This window comes from Galeopterus variegatus, unplaced genomic scaffold, assembly GCF_000696425.1.
Source record: "Galeopterus variegatus unplaced genomic scaffold, G_variegatus-3.0.2 Scaffold1143, whole genome shotgun sequence".
NCBI classification, from domain to species: Eukaryota; Metazoa; Chordata; class Mammalia; order Dermoptera; family Cynocephalidae; genus Galeopterus; species Galeopterus variegatus.
The window spans coordinates 312,336-332,996 of NW_007727254.1; the positions used below are offsets into that span (position 1 = coordinate 312,336).

Consider the following 20,661-nt stretch of genomic DNA (forward strand, 5'->3'; position numbering starts at 1 on the left):
ACAAAAAAAAAAAAAAAAAAAAAAAGGGGGAAAAAACCAAATGTCCATCAACTGATGAACGGATAAACAAAATGTGGTATAACTATACACTGAAATACTAAACAGCAAGAGGAATGAAGTACTCATACATGTTATAACATGCTAGATCATAAAAACCATCATACTAAATGAAAGAAGCCTAACACAAAAAAACTACGTATTGTGATCGAACGTAAAATAAAATGTCCAGAAAAAACTACTCCAGAGGCACAAAGCCTTTAGAGTGTGGTTGCCTGAGGCTGGGAACAGGAATGTGACTGACTACAAATGGGCACAAGAGAATCTTTTTACGGTAATAGAAATGCTTTAAAACTGGACTGCGGTGATGGTTGCACAACTCTATAAATTTCCAAAAAGTCATTTAATCATACACTTAAAACATGTTAATTTTGGGCCGGCCCGGTGGCGCACTGGATAGTGCGCCACTTGGGAAGCGCGGCGGCGCTCCCGCCCGAGGGTTCGGATCACACGCACCCAAAAAAAGCTAGTAGGGAAACTTGCCAGAATTTGAACCCAGATCTGCCAAAACTCCAAAGTCAGACCATAATTGTGTCTCCCAGTGTGTAAATATCTATCAAATACTTTGTGCACATGTGTGAACATGCCAAACTTTGAATGATTTAAGTATAACCTGTATTTTAATACTTAGGACAGCATCATAAAATTAATTTCTAAATGAATATTGAAATTTATCCAGTTTCTATGTTTAGCAATTGGTGTTAATTTACCTCTCATAAGTGCTAGAAAGGTTCTACAATACCTCCTCCAGCCCTTTTATACTATTCAAGCTTTTTATTAGCCCTAATGTTGATTGCCTTCCCAGGGCATCTACTAGTTTGAGTATAATTTGTCTAATTAAATTTAAAGAAGAGATGTTTCAGGGAGCACCATTTCATCATTTCCTCTTAAACTCTATGCTGTGGACTTTAATGAGGACCTAAACCCCATCTTAACCCAAAAAAAAACATGTTAATTTTATGATTAGAAATTATTTCTCAATAAATCTACCCAAGCCAGAATAAAAGAAAAAGCAGCTCTAATTTACACAGAAACAATGGGACATCTATACACTTACCGTAACTGGAGCTGGGACTCTACTAAAAAACACAAAAACTTTTGCCCGCATAGGTCAGAAGTAATAAACACTTTTGAGGCCTGTGAATTTTTCTCTCTGCAATTGATACATTAATAAAAACATTGTCAGCATTGGTCCAAAAATCTACTACAGTAACTATTAAGTCTCTGAATATATTCTGCAAGACATCTAAAAACTACTTGGGTCAAGAAATAACTTGGAAGACACAAAAGCACTTCTGAGAATTAAACTCCATGATCACTAAGATTCCTTCAGCTCCTTGATTGGGAGCCCATTACATAGCTTTCTTCAGAAAATTTATAATAAACTTAATTATTATTTAAATGGACTTTTTAATTCCATACTATGCAAGCCACCAAATTATAAAGAAATGCAAACTTGAATTCCTACCACTTAAAGGGTCTAAAGGGTCAGATTTTTTATAACATGACCTTTCCTCTCTATCCTCTCTCTCTCTCAGATTAGGCCCCACTTCACTCCTCTTTTTTAAACCGTACCCCTTAATTCCCAAACCTTTCTTTCTAAAGTAGTACAGAAGTATAATAGGGACCTGTGATATATTCAACTTACCAATAAAATATTTAAAGAAAAATGATTTTTAAATGTAGGAATGTTTTTTTTACTTGAGAAAATTTTATTCCTTTTATATAGACATCAACATAGAAATAAAAACTTAAGGGCTAAATTTACATGACAGAAATTTTATTATACACATGAGGAACAAAAACAGAGAGAACCTAGTTCAACAGGAACCAGAAGTATTTCGGATTTCAGATTTTCTTGGATTTTAAAATATTTGCCTATACATAATGAGATATCTTGGGGATGGGACCCAAGTCTAAATAAATAATTCACTTATGTTTCACATACACCTTATACACATAGCCTGAAGGTAATTTTATACAGTATTTTTTAATAATATCGTGCATGAAACAAACCTTGTTTACATCGAACTATCAGAAAGCAAAGATGCCACTGTATTACCCACACAGGTCCTGGCCTCATGTGTGGCATCATGTGAAACCTATTGTTGGCGTGTCCAGCCTGCACAAGTGCCATTTCATTACCATTTGTAGGTTTGCTTGCGTGAGGCAATCTGGGTATGCACAGAAGATATATCACAGCTGAAGAAGGCTAGAAGGGTCTGTTTCCTTGAGGGCGCTGAATAAACTGTTGTGCACTTATGTTTTGACTGTGACCTGTCACATGACGCCAAGTGTGGAATTTTCCACTTGTGGCACACCAGTGCTCCAAAAGTTTCAGATTTCAGCACATTTTAGATTTGGGATTTGGAATGATCAACCTGTATTCACATCTCTGCTTTCCTGACTACCTATTCCCCACTCCCACCCTCTAATAAATAACATGCATTTGCCTTCCCTTTCACAGAGAAAACAAGGCTACAAGGCTGAAGCTCAACCTCCTGCCCAATGTATCTGATCAATCCTTCTTTCTCCCATAACGGATTGAATTGTCGCCCCAAAACTCACTGAACCTTGAATTGTGTTCTGCAAGTTTTATCTGTTAGAAACTTAGCCCCCACTGTGACTGTTAAGAAAGTGGGAAATCCTATTATGGTAACTGAAAGGTGTGGCTGTGAAGAGGTGATTGGATTGTAGGACCATGCAGTAGTGAATGGACTAAAATGGTGGTCAGGGGGGTGGTTCTGAGAGCTTTAAAAGAAGAGGAGAGAGGGCTGGCTGGTTAGCTCACTTAGGAAAGTGTGGTGCTGATAACAACAAGGTCAAGGGTTCAGATCCCCAAACCTGCCAGCCGCAAAAAAAAAAAAAAGAAAAGAAAAGAAGAGAAGAAAGAGAAGAGAGTCTCTCCCTCTCTCTCTGCTTCCACCATCTTGCAATGGGAGGGGTCACTGTCACCACCACTAAGACCTTCACCAGTTGTGTTACTTGGACTTTGGACTTCCCAGCCTCAGAAACTATAAGCAATAAATTTCATGTTCTTACAAATTACCCAGTCCCATATACTTTGTTATAAGCAACAGAAACGGACTAATACACTCCCCAAGGCTAGTCTCTCCACTTGTGCTCCTTTCTGTTCCTTGTTCCATAAAATCATTTCCTCTCCCCTGGATTTTCAATGCTTTTCCTCTTTGAGGATAGCAAATACCCAAATATGAAGGACTTATTGTTAATTTGAGTGGATAGAAAAATGGTACTGTGGTTAGGTAGCAAAAACACTGTTCCAACTTTTTAGAGATCCACACAGAGATATTTAGGGGTAAAATGCTGTGAAGACTAATTTTCTTTAATATAGTTGAGCAAAAACAAAACTCTCCTTGACCGTGAGATTTCCTCTAGCTAGTTTTGTATCCTAATCCTCATTCAAAGGCAAACTCCTTAAAATAGTTTATATGCCTATGTTCACTTCCTCAGTCCCCATTTACTTTTTCTACCCCACTTCCCCCCACCACCCTCGAAGCCTAAAATGTTCTGGGCAAGGTCACCTGTGAAATCACTGCCATCCAAGCACCTCCAATCTCAACTCACCTCTCAGGGCCACACTTCACCAGCACCTGGCAATACTGGCACCTCCTTATTCTTAAAATGCTCTTTTTGTGTGTTCTATGATATTCCCTGCTTTTCTCTCATCTGACCTCCCTTGCTTTGTCTCTCTATAGTGGCTTTTTCTCTATCACCCCCAAAATCTACAGTCTGCAGGACTTCCATCCTAGACATCTTCTGATTCTGCACTACTGAGTATAGACTCACTATCTGGAGGTCACAGATCCCTTTGAGAATCTAACCAATGTAAAAACCTTCTCCTTAGGAAAAGGCGCATACACTACAACACTACACATACACACGATTACTGAATACAATTCCAGAGAGTTAACAGAATCATTGCAACTGCAAGCTCATTCATAGGTCCTCCTGGAACCTCATGTATCCCACCTCTACGCACTCCTTAAATTCTAATCCAACTCTCTTGCCTCAGTCACCATTTATAAGCCAATAACTCCCACATTTATTGCTCTGTTCTTTCTGCCGAGTTTACAACCTGTATATCAAGTGCCTTCTTACAACCAGCTCTGATCAAATAGAACAGGCCTAAAGGGCAATCGCTCTCTCAAGCTTCCATTTTCTCAGCCCTTTCCCTGCCCCCTGCACAAACCAAAGTGAGAACATCTGCAATTCCCTGAATATACCACACACTCACACTTATGAACTCTTATTCTGATCCCAGCTGCTAACTGTGGCATTCCCCACTTACCTGCCTAGCAAATATCTATTCATCTTTCCAAAGCCCTACCAGCAGAACATCCTTCAACTACTTGTCTCTCTTTTGAGGACAGAGACAATGACTTATTAGCCTGTTAATCAGCACAAACACACAGGCATACAGCTGAATTAATAAATTATTAAAGAGAACATAGAAGGAGAAAGGTCACACAGAACAGAGGTCTGAACTGTGTTTCCCAAAAGTAGAGGTGACACTCAACTAACATGAAAACTGATAAAAAATACTTCAAAATCCCAAATTTCCTAATCTACAGAAATGGGTTGTTTCTTCCTAAAATATCAAACACTTCAAATCTGAGAAGTCATTACCGCTAAGTTAAGGAAGAAATATCAAATAACAAAATTATATTTTTATAATCACTTTGGTATCATTAATATCCTCTTACTGAAACTGAAGGCAATTAAGGTGGCCTTAATATAGATCTCTATATATTTTTATATGTATTAAAAACTGATTATATTAGAAGAAAGCTTAATCAAAATATCAAATATTTTCCAAAACTTTAAGCAACATTTTTCTTTGAATATAAAAATATAGGGCTGGCTGGTTGGCTCAGCTGTTTAGAGCATAGTGTTATAACACCAAGAGCAAGGGTTCAGATCCCTCTACTGGCCAGAAGCTAAAAACAAATAAACGAAAAATATATATATATACTCCAAACCTTAAATTAGTAATTGCTTCTGTCCACAAATGGTCAATACACAGCTCAGGAACAATAGGCTCTGTTTCTGGTGCAAGAAAGGAACCATTAGAATTACTGTTTGGAGAGTGACAAATACTGTGTCTCTTTGGAGATTGATTATGGCTTGAAATGCTGAACCTCTGCACCCCTGAAAAAGAGTGTACTCCTAAGGCAGGAGAATGAGCACGACTGCAATATAAACAGAAGAGAGCATAGCACAATTAGCAATGCAAGTTTACATAATTAAAACACATTCCAATACCCTTCCCAAAAGTCTATATACAGAATAGCATTCATGGCATAATCCCAGCCAGAAATTAAAAAATTTTTAAATGGGTAGCTATTTACAGTTCATGTCAATGTGCTTTACTATATTCTAAAGATCCAGAATTCTCGTTAGAAGAATTCATTCTTTTAAAACTAAAACTTAGTTCATTTTCTTCCTCAGAAAATGAACTGTTTATATTATTCAAAAAGGTCTAAACTGTGGTCCTATATAGTTGGACATATACATACCAACAAAACTGTCCCTGTAACACCAGAAATACACACACACACACCAGGGTACCTAACAAAGTTCATGGAAAAATAGAATTAAAAGATCATATGAATATTTCCATGAACTTTTTAGAATATATGTGTGTGTGTATATATAATATATATCAACAAAAACAGATTTATATCTCAATATATCTACATAAATATATCTATAGAGAGAGATACCAGTTAACAAAACCAAAAATAAAAAAGAAAAATTAATATTAATTAAGGCGAAAGAAAATAATACCAAAATATTTTTGGAGTTAATATTCATCAAACTGCTGCCATGCAGTGGTAGAAATGAGGCAACCAACCTTATGACAAGCACAAGCAGCTTCTAAATTTGACTCACGGAAAAAAAGTGACATGATATACTTGAAATTATTAGTAAAAGTAGCATAACTGGGATAACAGCTATTTTCCCTAAAATCTCCCCAAGAGCTGTCAACAGAAATATTAAACCATCCAAAACATATGAGAAAGTTTGAAAAGAAGGTAGCTTTTGCTTGGGATAGCTTATTTAAACCAAGGAAACACTTCCACCTTAGAGCTGCCATGTTGGAAATAGAAGGTGAGCGAGAATGTAGACTGGGTGATGAGGTTGAGCGACTCTGGCTGTGAATGGAGGAATAATTCTGAAAAGGTGAAGCCACAGGGGAATCTCCTTTGGAGAGGCTTCTGAGATGTGCCGTCAGGGAGCTGCTAGTGGCTACATTCTGTGGGGTTCCCCCCTGTTCAGAGAACTTTAAAACAACATTCTCTTCCTTAAGTCAAAATGAAGGGAAGAAAAAAAAAAAAGACAATAATTAGAATAAAAGGGCAATTTCCTTTTGAGAATGCAGGTAGAAGACAGTCATTAAAGACACAATATTTCTGTTTTCCTAAGGAGCTCAATCTATTTCACATTTCTTCCAAAAACATGCGAATGTACTCAGTATTAACTACCACTTCATATTAAGGAGAGGTGACCTGCCTTCATTCTTACCTCTGGTTTGACTCTTCGAAGAGTCCACACAGAATGCAAATTTTGAACAATATCATAAGTCATTACAATGGAGGGGTCAGTGTTGAGGAAAACTATTTTCATTGCATGATCTACAACGTATTGCACCCGTGATGAACCAAAAAGACCTCAAAAATAAAACAGAAACAATCAGGTAGAGAACAATGGGTTTTAGAAAACTAATCTTTAAGAACTGAGTTCTTAAAATTCCTAAAGATAAAAAGAAACCAAGCCAATTAAAGCACAAAATCCATTAATATATTACATAATTAACCCCCATTTTTTTTTTCTGACCGGTTAAGAGGATCGCAACCCTCGGCACAGTGCAGTCTGCACTGCGCTCAGCCAGTGAGCACACCGGCCATCCCTATATAGGATCCAAACCCACGGCCTCGATGCTACCAGCACCACACTGTCCCAAGTGAGCCATGGGGCTGGCCCCCAAATTTTTAATAAATTTAATTTGGGCATCAACTTCCTTAAAATACATTAAAGATTAGAGTATTACAAGTGTCAATTTCACATACATGCAATTAGATGCGGAAGATTTGTGCTGATTTACGGTTAAAATTCATCAGCCACAGGTAAAAGGTTCACAACTCCAACAACCAATTTATTTATAAATTGCAATCAACTATTCTGTCAAGTTTGACTTTCTTATTTGTTCTTTTCTTCTATATGAAATCTGTCTTTCATAATAACTATTTAAACAATGCTGAACAGTACACTACTGTTTCTGTTTTTCGGTTACACGTGCAAAACAAGTTTTTTCCTAGTGAGTTCAGCTTTTACTTCTAAAGTTCAAAATATTGGTTTCTATATCCTTATATAAGAGCTAAATGCTTCCCTTTTAGTTAAAAAACTGAAAAATAGAAAATGTGATTTCATAAAAATAAGAAATGCTTTTTAAGAAATAAATAAAAATCACTCTTGCCACTATCTCAAAATATCCACTATTAATACATTATGAAGCTTTTCTCCCTATTTTTTTCTATACTCATACACACACTTCATAGGTTTTGATGAAATTAGAGTCATACTGTATTTACAGTTTTGTATAATACTTGACATTATGAATAAGAAATTCCTGAGGTCATTAGATACTATTCAAAAACACAGTCCATAATGGCTGCATACCACTTAATCTTAGGCTCTAAGATTTGGGTTGTCTGCAATTGTTACCAACATAATATAAAATTGCCAACACATTTTTTCTGCAAAAGGCCAAAGAGTAAATGGTTTAGGCTTTGTGGTCCACATACTGACTCTGTTGCATAATCTTAGTTGTTTTCTACAACCTTTTAAAAATGTAAAAACCATTTTTAACTCATAAGCTTTACAAAAACAAGCTGCAGACTGTAATTTGCCAACCTGTGACATAAAAGATAAAAACCTCAGTGGTATTTCAGAATATAAGCAAGGAAATGCCATTGGTACTGGGGATAAAGTCATAACAATAAAAACATCAAGGACTATAAATATATTTTCAGCCTTCAAGTCCTCATTATTTATAATTATCTATCATGTTTAGCCAAACTTAAAATTTAAAGATAAGCATCTAGAAATAGTTGTAAGAAATATTTAAAGTTCTGAACCCCAGATAAATATGTTATCAAGAACAGGAAAAACGAAATGTTAAAATTTACACACTATAGGCATAAGGCCCTTTAAAAAAAAAAACAGCAAAAAAAAAACCCTTCAGTTCCTCCAAGTAGCATTCATTCACTTATTAGTTATTAAGGAACAGAGCCATCTACAGGCAGGTTAGTAAGCATATCAGTATCCCTGATTGATTTATATGCCTTCTTTTTACTAGAATAACTGTTGAACAGTTAGTTAATATGATGGTATTCAAGTTCTTGCTTTAATATGAATTACTTTCATAACAGAAGTTATTCCTGTAAAATGCTTAAATTATATTATTTTTATAAAACAAATCAGTTTTCATATAAACTCCTTTTTTTATCTTACCCCTCCCCCAAAGTCAAAGAGAGAGCTTATGCAAAAGAATACAAAAATACACTTACTTCCAGATTTACAAACAAGTGGGGTTATTTCATCTAGAGGATGCAGCATGCTGAACATAGTGGGTAACGGTTCTCTAGCAATAAACAAATAAATAATCAAACAATCACCAATATAAGATGACTATGTTTGTACACAAATTTTGCACTTCCCTTACAAAGAAATATCTTCTCCAGATTCCACAAGCAACTAGAAACTTACTGTCTCAAAAAGCAACCTCCTAAACTCTCTATGTACTGTTTTTCACAGTATCTTCTATTTCATTCCCAGAAATCTCTCCTCTTATTTAGGTAATTACATACCTACACACACATAGGGAAATCAATAGAGCCCAGGGAATACCTGTAAACAGCAGTCATCACATTACAGTACCAATGGAATACGGACACAAAGCAGTCTTTTTTTTAATTTATCTCTCTTAGTGGCAGTGCATCTATGGAAGCTGAGAAAGAAATTTAGTCTCCTACGCTTGCTTACAAAGGAGTGCACTTAAAAAAAAAAGAAAAAGAAAAAACACTTCAAGTAAATAAAAAGTCTGTATTTTTTAAGAAGTGACTTTTTTAAAAAAGGCAAAAACAGGCTTTCTCTATCAAAAAAGAAAGACTTAAATTCGATAAGCACTTTTTTAAAAACTTAGCAAGTGTCTACCTCGTAGACCACACTATGACAGGTGCTATGTTCCTGTCCTTCAGTGACATCACAATTTATAGCAAGGCAAGATAAACACACCATCCATAAGCATCTACTATTTACTGTGCACCTAATACATACTAGGCCCTATGTCAAAGCTTATGTATATTTAGCTCGTTTAATTTTTGCACAAATCCAAGAAGGTAAATGGCAGTAATCCTGTAACAGATAAGGAAACTATAGCTAAGAAAGTTCTAATGATTTGGCCAAAGTAGCACAATGAAAAAAAAGCAGCACTAAGAATTGAATTTTGTTATCTTTAAGCTTTTTGCTTGCTCAACTTTATTACTCGGGGGGGAAAAAAAGCTGTAGATAATTAACTGCCAAGTGAGTAGTGCTCATGAGTGTATAATACTGAGATGAGAGAAAATGGAATATGAAATCAATGTTGTTAGCATGGAAGTTATCACCATCCCAAACTTTTAGGTAAACAATTTTACCTCAGAACCAACACAAAAAAAAGCTCAAGTAATAATATTCTGAACCGAATAAAATGAATACCTGGGTGGACCTGGAGGTACCTCATGTGAAGAAGTGCTTCGTTCAAACAACAATCCATATTTAGTGGGCCAAACATTTGCAACCTATCAGGTAAAGGGGTGGGAGAAGACAGCAGTAAGAGAACCTACTCCTTATAAAATATTTTTTAAAAACATTACAGAACATTATATTTTCTTGCAGCTTAGTAGGAGCTTTACAAAGGGGATCGCAACCCTTGGCTTGGTGTCGTCCGCACCACACTCAGCCAGTGAGCGCACCAGCCATCCCTATAGAGGATCCGAACCCACGGCCTCGGCACTACCAGCACCGCATTCTCCCAAGTGAGCCACGGGGCCGGCCCAACTATGACATTTTTTAAAAAGAAATTCTAACAAGCAACTCTACCATAAAATCAAATCTAAGGAAGAGGAGTTCAATGTGAAATTCCTGCAAGTGGCTAGTATCAGAAACAAAATGACAAGGTGATAAAATTTTAACAATATCAGGCATTAAAAACACGATGAGCAACAGGAAAAAAAAAACCAGTATTTTTCATGTCTTACTTAATATGACCAAAATCATTTCTTATATGAGTATATCATTTAAACTGACAAAAACCTCTCAGAAAAGACTTCATAATTCACTTCTTTAAATAACTTATCTTTTATGTAAAGAACAGAAAAATAGTAAGCCACTAAAGCTACCAAAATACAGCTATTTTATTTGAGTAAAAGTAACATTATTGATTACTACAAGACATGAGACATAAGACATACCTGAAACCAATTACTTAAAGAATGTTCAAAAAACACATGAAAAAAATTGAAAAACCCAAGCTTACCTGAAATGGTAAGGAAGCTATGTAATCCTTTCCTTCTATGCTATGCATGTTAATACATGAGCTTTGCAATATACATATGCATTTTTCTATTTCATAGCTACCTAAAAAGAAAAGGTACAACAAGATTTATAGATTTTTTTTTCCAAAAGAGTTAAATTCAAACAGCACAAATTCTTTAATATACAATATAAAAATGATTAGTCTAAACCACTATTACTAGTGGCTACTTATGTAGGATAAAAATCCAAAAGAGTTAAATTCAAACAGCACAAATTCTTTAATGTACAATATAAAAATGATTAGTCTAAACCACTATTACTAGTGGCTACTTATGTAGGATAAAAAACAAGATAAACATTTGGATTCATCATAAGAGAAATAAAATTTCAAAAAGACACTTACTGTAGGCTTTTTCAGACTTATCCTGTGATATAATGAAGTCACACCACAATGCCTAAAATCAAAACAAAATGCTTGCCTAAGAAAACTGTATCTAAATAATAACCTTTTAACTAATGACACCTAAACAATAATATTGGCATTTACATAACAACTTTCCTTTCTCCTCTGCTTAAGATGTACACCATAAGAACAAAAAAGAATTTAAGAAAATAAAATTAGACTAATTGATGATAAATATTATAAGGAAAGATAAACTACTATTTGCAATTAACTTTTATGAAAAGAGAAGGGAAAACAAAATCAAAAAACCTACTAGATAGAAGACTTGCAGCAAAAATTCAAGTAGTGGCTCAACTTGTATTAAACCCTATATACTATACAAAGCTAAAAATTATCTAAAGAATTTAAAATTGGTAAACTACTTTATAATCTCCAGACTTACCGATTGAACTTATCATTCTTACACTCTCTAAACTCACTTTAGAAAACATACTAAGAAAAACATCTCCCCTTCTTAAAGACCAATCCTAGAAAACATGTACTAGGAAAAGCCATTCAACTTTAACTGACATGCCTGACAATCACTTATTGAAATTATTTAATGGCATCTGTATGTGTTTTTAATTGCAGTAAAATATACAGAACATAAAATTTATCATTTTAATCAAGTTCAACTATACAACTCAGTGGCATTAAATAGATTCACAATGTTGTACAACCTTACCACTATTCATTTCCAGAATTTTTTCCTCATCCCAAACAGAAACTCCATGTCCATTAAACAATAACTCCCCATTTCCCTTCCCCTTAGCCTTGGTAACCTCTATTCCATTTTCCCTATGAATTAGCCTATGCTAGGAACCTCATACACGTGTAATTACACACTATTTGTCCTTTTGTGTCTGGTTCATTTCACTTAACATAATGTTTCCAAGTTTCATCCATGTTGCAACATGGACGATAATTCCATTTCTTTTTTTTTTTGTCTTTTGTCTTTTTTCCGTGTCCGGCAACGGATCGCAACCCTCAGTGTTGCCCCCGTACCGGACCGGGGACCGGCAACGGGATTGCAAACCTCGGCGTTGCTCCGGCGCCTCGCTCAGCCAGTGAACGGGAACCGGGAACCGGTCTGTATGTGGGATCCGAACCCTCGGGCGGGAGCGCCACCGGGCCTGGCGCCTCGCTCAGCCAGTGAGCGGGAACCGGGAACCGGTCTGTATGTGGGATCCGAACCCTCGGGCGGGAGCGCCACCGGGCCGGCCCAATTCCATTTCTTTTTAATGGTGAATAATATTCCACCATTAGCATATATTCACCAAATTGTTTACCCATTCATCTGTCAATGGATGCATGAGCTATTTCTACCTTTTGGCTATCATGAATAATGCTGCTATGAACACTGGTATGTTAAGTATCTGTTTGAGTCCCTGCTTTCAATTCTGTAAGAAGTAGAATTGCTGGATTACATGATACCCTATGTGTAACTTTTCGAGGAACCCACCACACTCTTTTCCACAGCACCAGTAATACACAAGCGTTCCAATTTCGGGACATCCTTACCAACACTTGTCATTTTTCTGGTTTTTTTGATAATAGCCAAACTAATGGGTGTGAAATGGTACCTCATGATGGTTGTAATTTGCATTTGCCTAGTGAATAGTAATGCTGAGTACCTTTTCATGTGCTCATTGGTCATTTCTCTATCTTCTTTAGAGAAATGTCTATTTAAATCCTTTTTAAATGGCGTATTTGAAAACTGAGTTTTTTGGTTTTTTGCTGTTGAGTTGTAGAAGTTTTGAATGGCATTTCAGCAAATGAAAATTCATCAAGAAAAACATGCATCAGAGCTGCACTCCAATCTGAAATGTCCAAAATTTATACTGCAGCTATTATAGTCTCAACTTCTTATTATGAAATCCCATCTTCTCAGTCTCTAAAACTCAATATTTTAATGTCTCCTTTACCCCTGATATCTAAAAGACAACTAGTCCATTTCACATCTCTCTCAGCTTTTTTTCTCACCTCTGTCCTCCCTTTCAAGGAACCAATCTCTTTCACCTAAATTACCACAAAATAGTGTTCCTGACAAGTCTCCCTACTCTCCAATCAATCCTATATATTGCCATCAAAGAAATTTCTTCTCATAATACAAATCTGATTACTTTCCATTTTAAAATCCTTGGTAGGCTCCCTTCTGCATACAGTTAAAATCCAAATTCCTGGGCTGGCCCGTGGCTCACTCGGGAGAGTACGGTGCTGATAACACCAAGGCCACAGGTTCGGATCCCTATATATGGATGGCCGGTTAGCTCACTAGCTGAACGTGTTGCTGATAACACCAAGCCAAGTGTTAAGATCCCCTTACCAGTCATCTTTAAAAAAAAAAAAAAAAAATCAAAATTCCTTGGTTTATATACAAGGCCCTTCAGTCTGGATCCATCTACACCCATTTGCATCTCTCCACACCCACATCTTGTGTACAGCCATTCTGAACTTAGAAAAAGTCATGCTTTACCATAATTCTTTTTGTTGCAATTCCCTCCGCGTAGAACGCCCTTTTTTTTTTTTACCAATTTCCAATTTAAATAGTATCATCTTTGAAAAACCCTCTCTTCAGCCTCTTACTACACTGTGGACACACTTATTATAAATCACTCAGAATATAGCATTTTAGTTTATGTTTGGTTTGTATATTCATCTTTGTAGCCCCAGCACAAAGTACAATGTCTGAAACAGAGTGACACCAAACACTTGTAGAATGAATAAAAATAAACAAATAGAATCTGATTCACATACACTTGGTATTATTAACCGCAATATAAAATTATCTTTCTTCATATTAGCAAGAAGACTAAGTAACAATATATTTTCCAGACCAAAAGGACTGAAATTCCAAATCCTATGACTACACCTAACAAGTGACTTAACATAAAGGAGACAATACACGTAACTGCACATTCATGGAATCTAGTAAACAAGCAATTGTTCCTTGGAGAAATTAAGACGGAAACATAGAAGCAAAGAACTATTTGGACATCATCAAATCCACTTTCACATCTATACTAACTACATGGGTCATATAGGGAAAAAATTATCATCAAAAAGATCACTGGCTTCGACATTCCTGTACAGAAATGTTTACACATATGCCCTTAAATTTTAGAATAACTCAGTTTATCCTTTCCAATAAGTAGTGAGAGAGTACAATGCTCATCAGGAAATAGTTGGCGGGGTGGGGCGCAATGTCCAAGTACAATAAAAAGATTTCAGTTTTTACAAACAAGGAACTCAACATTAGTCAAAGCCTCTAAAACCTCATGTCAACAGCTTAATTCCTAATTCAACTACAATAAATGTATTAGTTTTTTCCCCCAACTTTCTATTCTAAAAACTTTCAATAAGTTGAAATAATACAATGACTATCTTTTTCACCTAAATCCAATAATCATTAACATTTTGCCATATTTATGTTTGTGCATGTAGGATTTTTTTGAAGGGGGAGTGTTGACTACCGGAAAATAAATTGCACCACATCATGACACTTCACCCCTAAGCACTTCATCATGCACTTCCTAGCAATAAAGATGTTCTCCTATAAAACCATGAAACCATCATCCCTCCTAAAAAACATAATAAAAATTCTTTAACATCACCTAATATCTAGTCCATTTTCAACTTTCCCAAATTTTCCTTAAAAAGTCTTTTTTAGCTAGTTTCCTAGAACCAGAATTCAATCAAAGTTCACTTAATAAGGTTCAAATAATATTGCATTTGGTGATGTCCCTTTAGCTCTTTTGATCTAAAATAGTTCCTATTTTTTTCTTTTCTCCATGACTGACATTTTGAAAGAGACTAGAATGTATACTGTCCCGTATTCTGGGTTTGTCTAATTATTTCCTCATGTCTATTTTTTCTTTAAACTTTTTACTATGAAAAATTTCAAATATACATAAAGTAAACAGAATAGGATAATAAGTCCCCATCAACCAGCTTCAATAATTATCAACTTTCAACTATTCTTATCTCACCTATACCTCCAACCCACTCATCTCATGATATTTTAAAATTGAATCCTCTAGTCCCCGTATTTCCTATAAACTACAAATTCGATCTAAACATTCAGGTTAAATACTTCTGGGGAAAAAAACTTAGTAGAAGACATCATGTACTTCATCTGGCATTATGGCTGGAGATACATACTATTCTTTCATCCCACTGTGGGTTATGCTAAACTCAATCACTTGGTTGAAGTGGAGACCAACGGATAACTCCCAAGTAGAAGTACATCTGTTCCTTCATATTCAGCAAGTAATCCACAGTGATACCTTCGCGCCATGCTAACATACCTTCACTCAAAACCTTTGTCTGAATCAATTATTCTGGAGGTTACAAAATGGTGATTTTCTAATTCTATCAATTCCTTCTATGTTTATTAGTTGGCATTATTCTATAAGTAAGTTTTCCTTCATGAAATGGAGATAAACTACATGTTTTCCTGCAAAGACATGGCAAATGCTTAATTCCCTTTAATTACCAATATTCAGAGCAGAGTTAGGTGTAATAGCCAACTGCAATGGAAGCAAATCAGGTTTGTTTTCCTTTCTTTTTTTGAGTATCACCATGAACCCAACAGTTTTTACTTATTCAGTACTTAGCAATCAATTATAATCATGTACTAAAATACTTTTGTACCCTAATGTCTTATAAGTTTTTGATGAAAATAAATTTAATCACCCAAAAGCAGAGTATCTAAAGATTATCATTAAATTGGCAAAGGATAGTGTAAAAAAGTGATGATACATGAAATCAAAAATTCTTTCTAAGGTCAAGGGTTTGGACCTGTGTACTAGCCAGGTGCCAAAAAAAAAAAAAATGAAATCTTTATTTTCTTGCCATTATCTTCACTACATGTTAAAATGTATACCCAGGTGCTGGGATTATTATGTTGTTTTTATCATTTCTGTTAACTTTAAAACAAGAGCAGAATAGTCAATCAAATGCTAAAATTCAAATCAACTCACCTGTTGAACAGGACTGTCAACCGTAAACGCTTTATAAACGGCCAGTGCCTGGCTTTTACTTCCTTTGCTCCAGATCACCATATTTCCAGCCACATAGAGTTCCTCATCATAGTCTGCTTCTTCTCCAATTTCACTTATGCCTTTCCTTAACTGCCAGCTTTCCTTAAAAATTAACACATATAAGACATATTCAAGCACTCTTTTTCTTTTTCAATAGTCTGAAGCAAGATTTATTCGCCTGTGGATTAAGATGCAATCCAAGCCCCACTCCTACGAGAGTTAGTGCAGTGATTAACAAAGTAGAATATGTAGAGTATATCTTAAAGGATTTCATTAACAAGAATTTACTCAAGAATTTTCCATATTAAATATTTTCTATTATACCTCTATATTTCTCTGCCAAAAATATTATCTCTAGACCTCAAAATGAAACTACATGCTTGGGAGACTAAAAAGATGTATTAAGCGTTTGGGGGGATGGGAAAGTGAGGTGCACATGGGAATCACTGGGGGAGTTTACACACAACGCAGACTGTTTCACAGCTACATATACATTCACTTTCCTTCCCTTGACCCACCCACTGAAATGAATGGAAAAAAGAGATGTTTCAATTTCCAGCTACACAGACTTTCCCTCCTTGAGATTTTGGTATCCCAAAGGGATATGAAAATGGAATGAGACAGGATGGATTGATTTCCTGATACACACTTACATCTCATTCCTCTATTTAAGTACTACTCTACATACTTATATGGCATTTCTCCTCTACTCTAGATTTCAGCAGGGACCAATTCTAATCTCTACCATTTAAACATCAAATAACAAGAAATTTGGTCCCTACACACTAAGTAAAGAAAAAGATGTTTAAAATGGACCATAATCATAGTACTGAACTTCTCATTATAAAACCACAAATTATATACTATGTCTACATAAATACCTATGACACTAGGACACAATAAAGTCACTGTTATAAAGTCATTATTTTAGGGAGCCGGCCCGTGGCTCACTCGGGAGAGTGCGGTGCTGATAACACCAAGGCCACGGGTTCGGATCCCATATAGGGATGGCCGGTTTGCTCACTGGGTGAGCGTGGTGCTGACAACACCAAGTCAAGGGTTAAGATCCCCTTACTGGTCATCTTTTAAAAAAAATAATAAAATAAAAAAATAAAGTCATTATTTTAGCATGGATTAAAATTACAAAACCTTAACCTCTACCCTAGAACTAGCATCATACTCATTTCTCAGTTGCATCTGGGTAGCCTTAAATCACAAGTAGATTATATCAATCTACATTTCAAAAATATACTGGGAAACTTAATGGAACCTTCTGTTTCTCATGGATTGTAACCTCCTGAAGGGATCCCACCAAGCCAGCAGCACCATCAGAAGACCATAATTCAGAGGCTGGCTGCAGCTGGCGAAGCTGAAGGTTCAAAGCATTAGGGTGGTGCTTGCAGTGGTCTCGACCGAAAGGAACAAATTCCTGCAAATCCCCGGCTGCAATCATCGTTGACCTTTCTTCATAGAAGTTCGACATCGGTTCCAAATATCAACATTATTTCTGTATGAATTCAAACACATTCTGGTCAGCGTCTAGAGTCAAAACCAGAATAAAAATACCATAAACATAAGAGTCATTAATCCTTAAATAAGTGTCAAATAATCCTATCACATTGTAGGTGTAAAAGTAATTGTACCATTAAAGAGCATTCCAGACCTGACTCTTTCAGGCAATTGTTGTTATCACCACATTTTCATCAGAGACTAACTGGCAAACAGTTACCACTGTAGGAAAACACTGAATTGAGACAAGTACTTATGTCCCACAACACCTATCCCACATTTCCTACTATTATATGCTAACTTTTCTACACTTCATATATGAAGTATTTAGACAAGTACTTTACAGTCCCATTATATTTGGCTTTTCAACATTTAAGGTCATTTCTGTTCAGATGCTGGAACCTCATTTGAAAAGTACACTTTAGGGATTACTGGAATATTGGAATGAAACAAACAAAAAGAACCACATATTATTCTAATTCATCAGATTTGAATTACAGCTTTCAACTGACCGATCCACAAAAAACCTAATAAGTTATCAAATGTCGTAAGTAGTTTCACCACCCCAATCCCACCTAAATATATAACTACAACCAATTTCAACTATTGGACTAAGCCCACAGAACCAAGACATGAATAACTAGCCATGGAACAGTCATGCTTGTAACAGGTTTAAGAGTCTTAACTTTTAATTAATATAATCAATTACACTACAGTTTATTACCACAAAGATATGGATGACCTGTGGGTGGAAATATGCCACTGTCCCTCCCTAACACTTCTACATATAGTGACAGTAAAATTCTGACACTGTATAACATTGTATAAAAGGTGGTTGCTAATTCTGTCTCTGAGACACCTACAATAAAAACGAGTTTCATGGCATCACATTTAAACTGTAATCCTCAGACAAAGAAATCAAAACAAACATTTGATATCAGCACTATAGACAACCTTTAGAGTGTGTGAGACAGGACTCAAGGTTAAAAGGGTTTAATTAAATTTGACTTGGATTTCTTATCTGAGGTCATTCTGCCATCAGTTTTCTTTGCTGCACAAACACCTTAAAGCCTATGTAGTTTTTATGCAGCTCCTGTAGAAACGCAGTTATTTCCCTGTGAATTAAATGCTATTCCTGAGATAACTATATGTCACAAAATATGACACAAGGGTTTTTCCCCCTCCTACTAGAAAAAATCAGTATTGAGAACACTTCAACTTGGGACATAACTTAGAGTGCCTTATAAAACTTACAAGAGAACAACAAAACTTAGCTGGACTTCCTATGTTCTACTCAACAGGACAACCAACGTTAAAGAACTTGTGACTTTATCCAACTTTAGTTGTATGATTCTGTAATGTTATTCCCTTATAACTTTGAGGGAAAACTACAGAACTATTAACCACAGAATTATTTTTACAGTACAGTATCTTTTTGTACTAAGACAACATATTTAATAGTTTTACAGTGCCTCAAACTCCTACAAATTTATTTTTAATTGTTAGGGGCAACATAAAGAGCAACGCATAAAAGTACTATATTAAATTGATATCCTATAAATCAAAATATCAGCATTGAATACCAGGAACAAAAACTACCATGCCAAAAAGAGGTGACCGAAATGCACACACACGGGACCTGGAGTCTCCACAAAAAAGGTAGAGCTTCCCAGCCTCGTAGGGGGTGGTAAAACCAACAAAAAAGCCTAGGACTCAGAAAACCCTCTCAGAGGGGCTACTAGGCCAATCTAGAAGCTGAAGCGAAAAAGGGGACGCCGCGTTTAGCTCAGGAAATTGGTCCGCGAGGAGTGAGCGGGAAGGCGCACCCCGGAAAGCCCAACCCGTAGGCCGGGAGCCCCTCAGCCCAGGGAGCCGCAGAGCGCCCACCCTGGAGTCACCGGGTGAGAGGCGTCCGCGGGACCGGTGCGAGTCACGGGGCGCGCGACAGACCACCAGGCGCTGCGGGCCCTGGCCCGCACCTGTGTAACTCGGGACGCGTCAGGCGCGGTGAGCCCCGGCTGCTCCCCGGAGGCGCGGGGGCCGAGGAGGCCCGAGGGCACCGGTGGGCTCGGTCACGATTACTCCTCGGCCACTGCAGCTTCTCATCCCCTTTCCCTGCCCTTTTCCGGAGAAAGAACGGGAAACAGCAGCGTGTGTGACTGCTAATAGACAGGCGTGCGAGACGTTCAAATGGACGCATCCATCTTGGCCTTCCCGTCGTGCATCGCGACGGGGCGGGGCATCGCGGGGGGCGCGCGGCGCCCAGAGGTCCTAGCGCCTGCGCAGTTGCGGGAAGACTGCGCTGAGTACGAGCGGGTCTGTGCTTACACCATCCTTAATTTATTATGGTTATAGGAGTAAGGGCTTCAGTATTGTGCTGGCTGTTAGATAGAGGCTGCTCTCAACAACTAGAGGCCACCCACAATTAGTTGCCACTTGGGGTTCCCCAACATCACACAAGTATGCAAGCCAAGAAGGGAATAGATCCGCTGACAAGTAAGTCAGAATCTCACGTATCTACATCGCGTCACCTTTGAGAGTTAGAAGAAAGTCACACTCAAGACGGAGGGAAGGAAGCAGGGATCACTGGGGGCCATCTCAGAAGCAGCCTACTACAGTCTCTAATCTGTCTGATGAGTCATTTTAAGGCCTTAAACTCATTTTAGCCGAGGGTGACATGTCTGCCAGGCTCTTTCTTCCTTCCGCGCCCTGGCAGATTCTTCCCCTCAGCCCTTCCTCACAGGCTTCCACAGGGGCCCATGGCTGATCCCATCTCGCCTTCTAGTTCTTAACAATCTCAGAGTCTTATGACCTGTCCAAGGGACTTTTATCAAAGCAAAGTTTTTGCTTTTCTAACTACTGCAAAGGAAAGACAGGCAAAACAGGCTGCTTTCTCATAAACCTGAAATCATACTTGAATTTTGTAGGGTTGTAGAAAAAGGGGCAAAAAGTGAGTAGGGCAACAGAAAAGGAAAAAAATAAAATAAAGAGTTCACTGCCAGTTCATTTCCA

The 20,661-nt window shown here is 37.0% G+C and overlaps 1 protein-coding gene across 2 annotated transcripts in view; it reads right to left on the bottom strand.

Annotated features, from left to right (window-relative positions):
- Window positions 1–19,822, bottom strand: part of ANAPC1 (anaphase promoting complex subunit 1) — a 106,132-nt gene extending 86,310 nt beyond the window's left edge. The window contains exons 1-11 of one of the 2 annotated variants that reach the window (XM_008575129.1): window positions 19,629–19,822; window positions 17,411–17,647; window positions 16,081–16,242; window positions 11,060–11,111; window positions 10,658–10,758; window positions 9,838–9,920; window positions 8,649–8,722; window positions 6,604–6,749; window positions 6,162–6,382; window positions 5,058–5,267; window positions 1,115–1,210 (exon numbers count right to left, since the gene is read on the bottom strand). In XM_008575129.1, coding sequence (XP_008573351.1) covers window positions 1,115–1,210; window positions 5,058–5,267; window positions 6,162–6,382; window positions 6,604–6,749; window positions 8,649–8,722; window positions 9,838–9,920; window positions 10,658–10,758; window positions 11,060–11,111; window positions 16,081–16,242; window positions 17,411–17,623 — 1,358 coding nt within the window. In that variant the 5' untranslated portion in view covers window positions 17,624–17,647; window positions 19,629–19,822. Of the gene's footprint in view, window positions 1–1,114; window positions 1,211–5,057; window positions 5,268–6,161; window positions 6,383–6,603; window positions 6,750–8,648; window positions 8,723–9,837; window positions 9,921–10,657; window positions 10,759–11,059; window positions 11,112–16,080; window positions 16,243–17,410; window positions 17,648–19,628 lie in introns of those variants that run through there. The other variant, XM_008575130.1, reaches the window with a different exon arrangement.
- Between the last annotated feature and the right edge of the window lie 839 nt (window positions 19,823–20,661).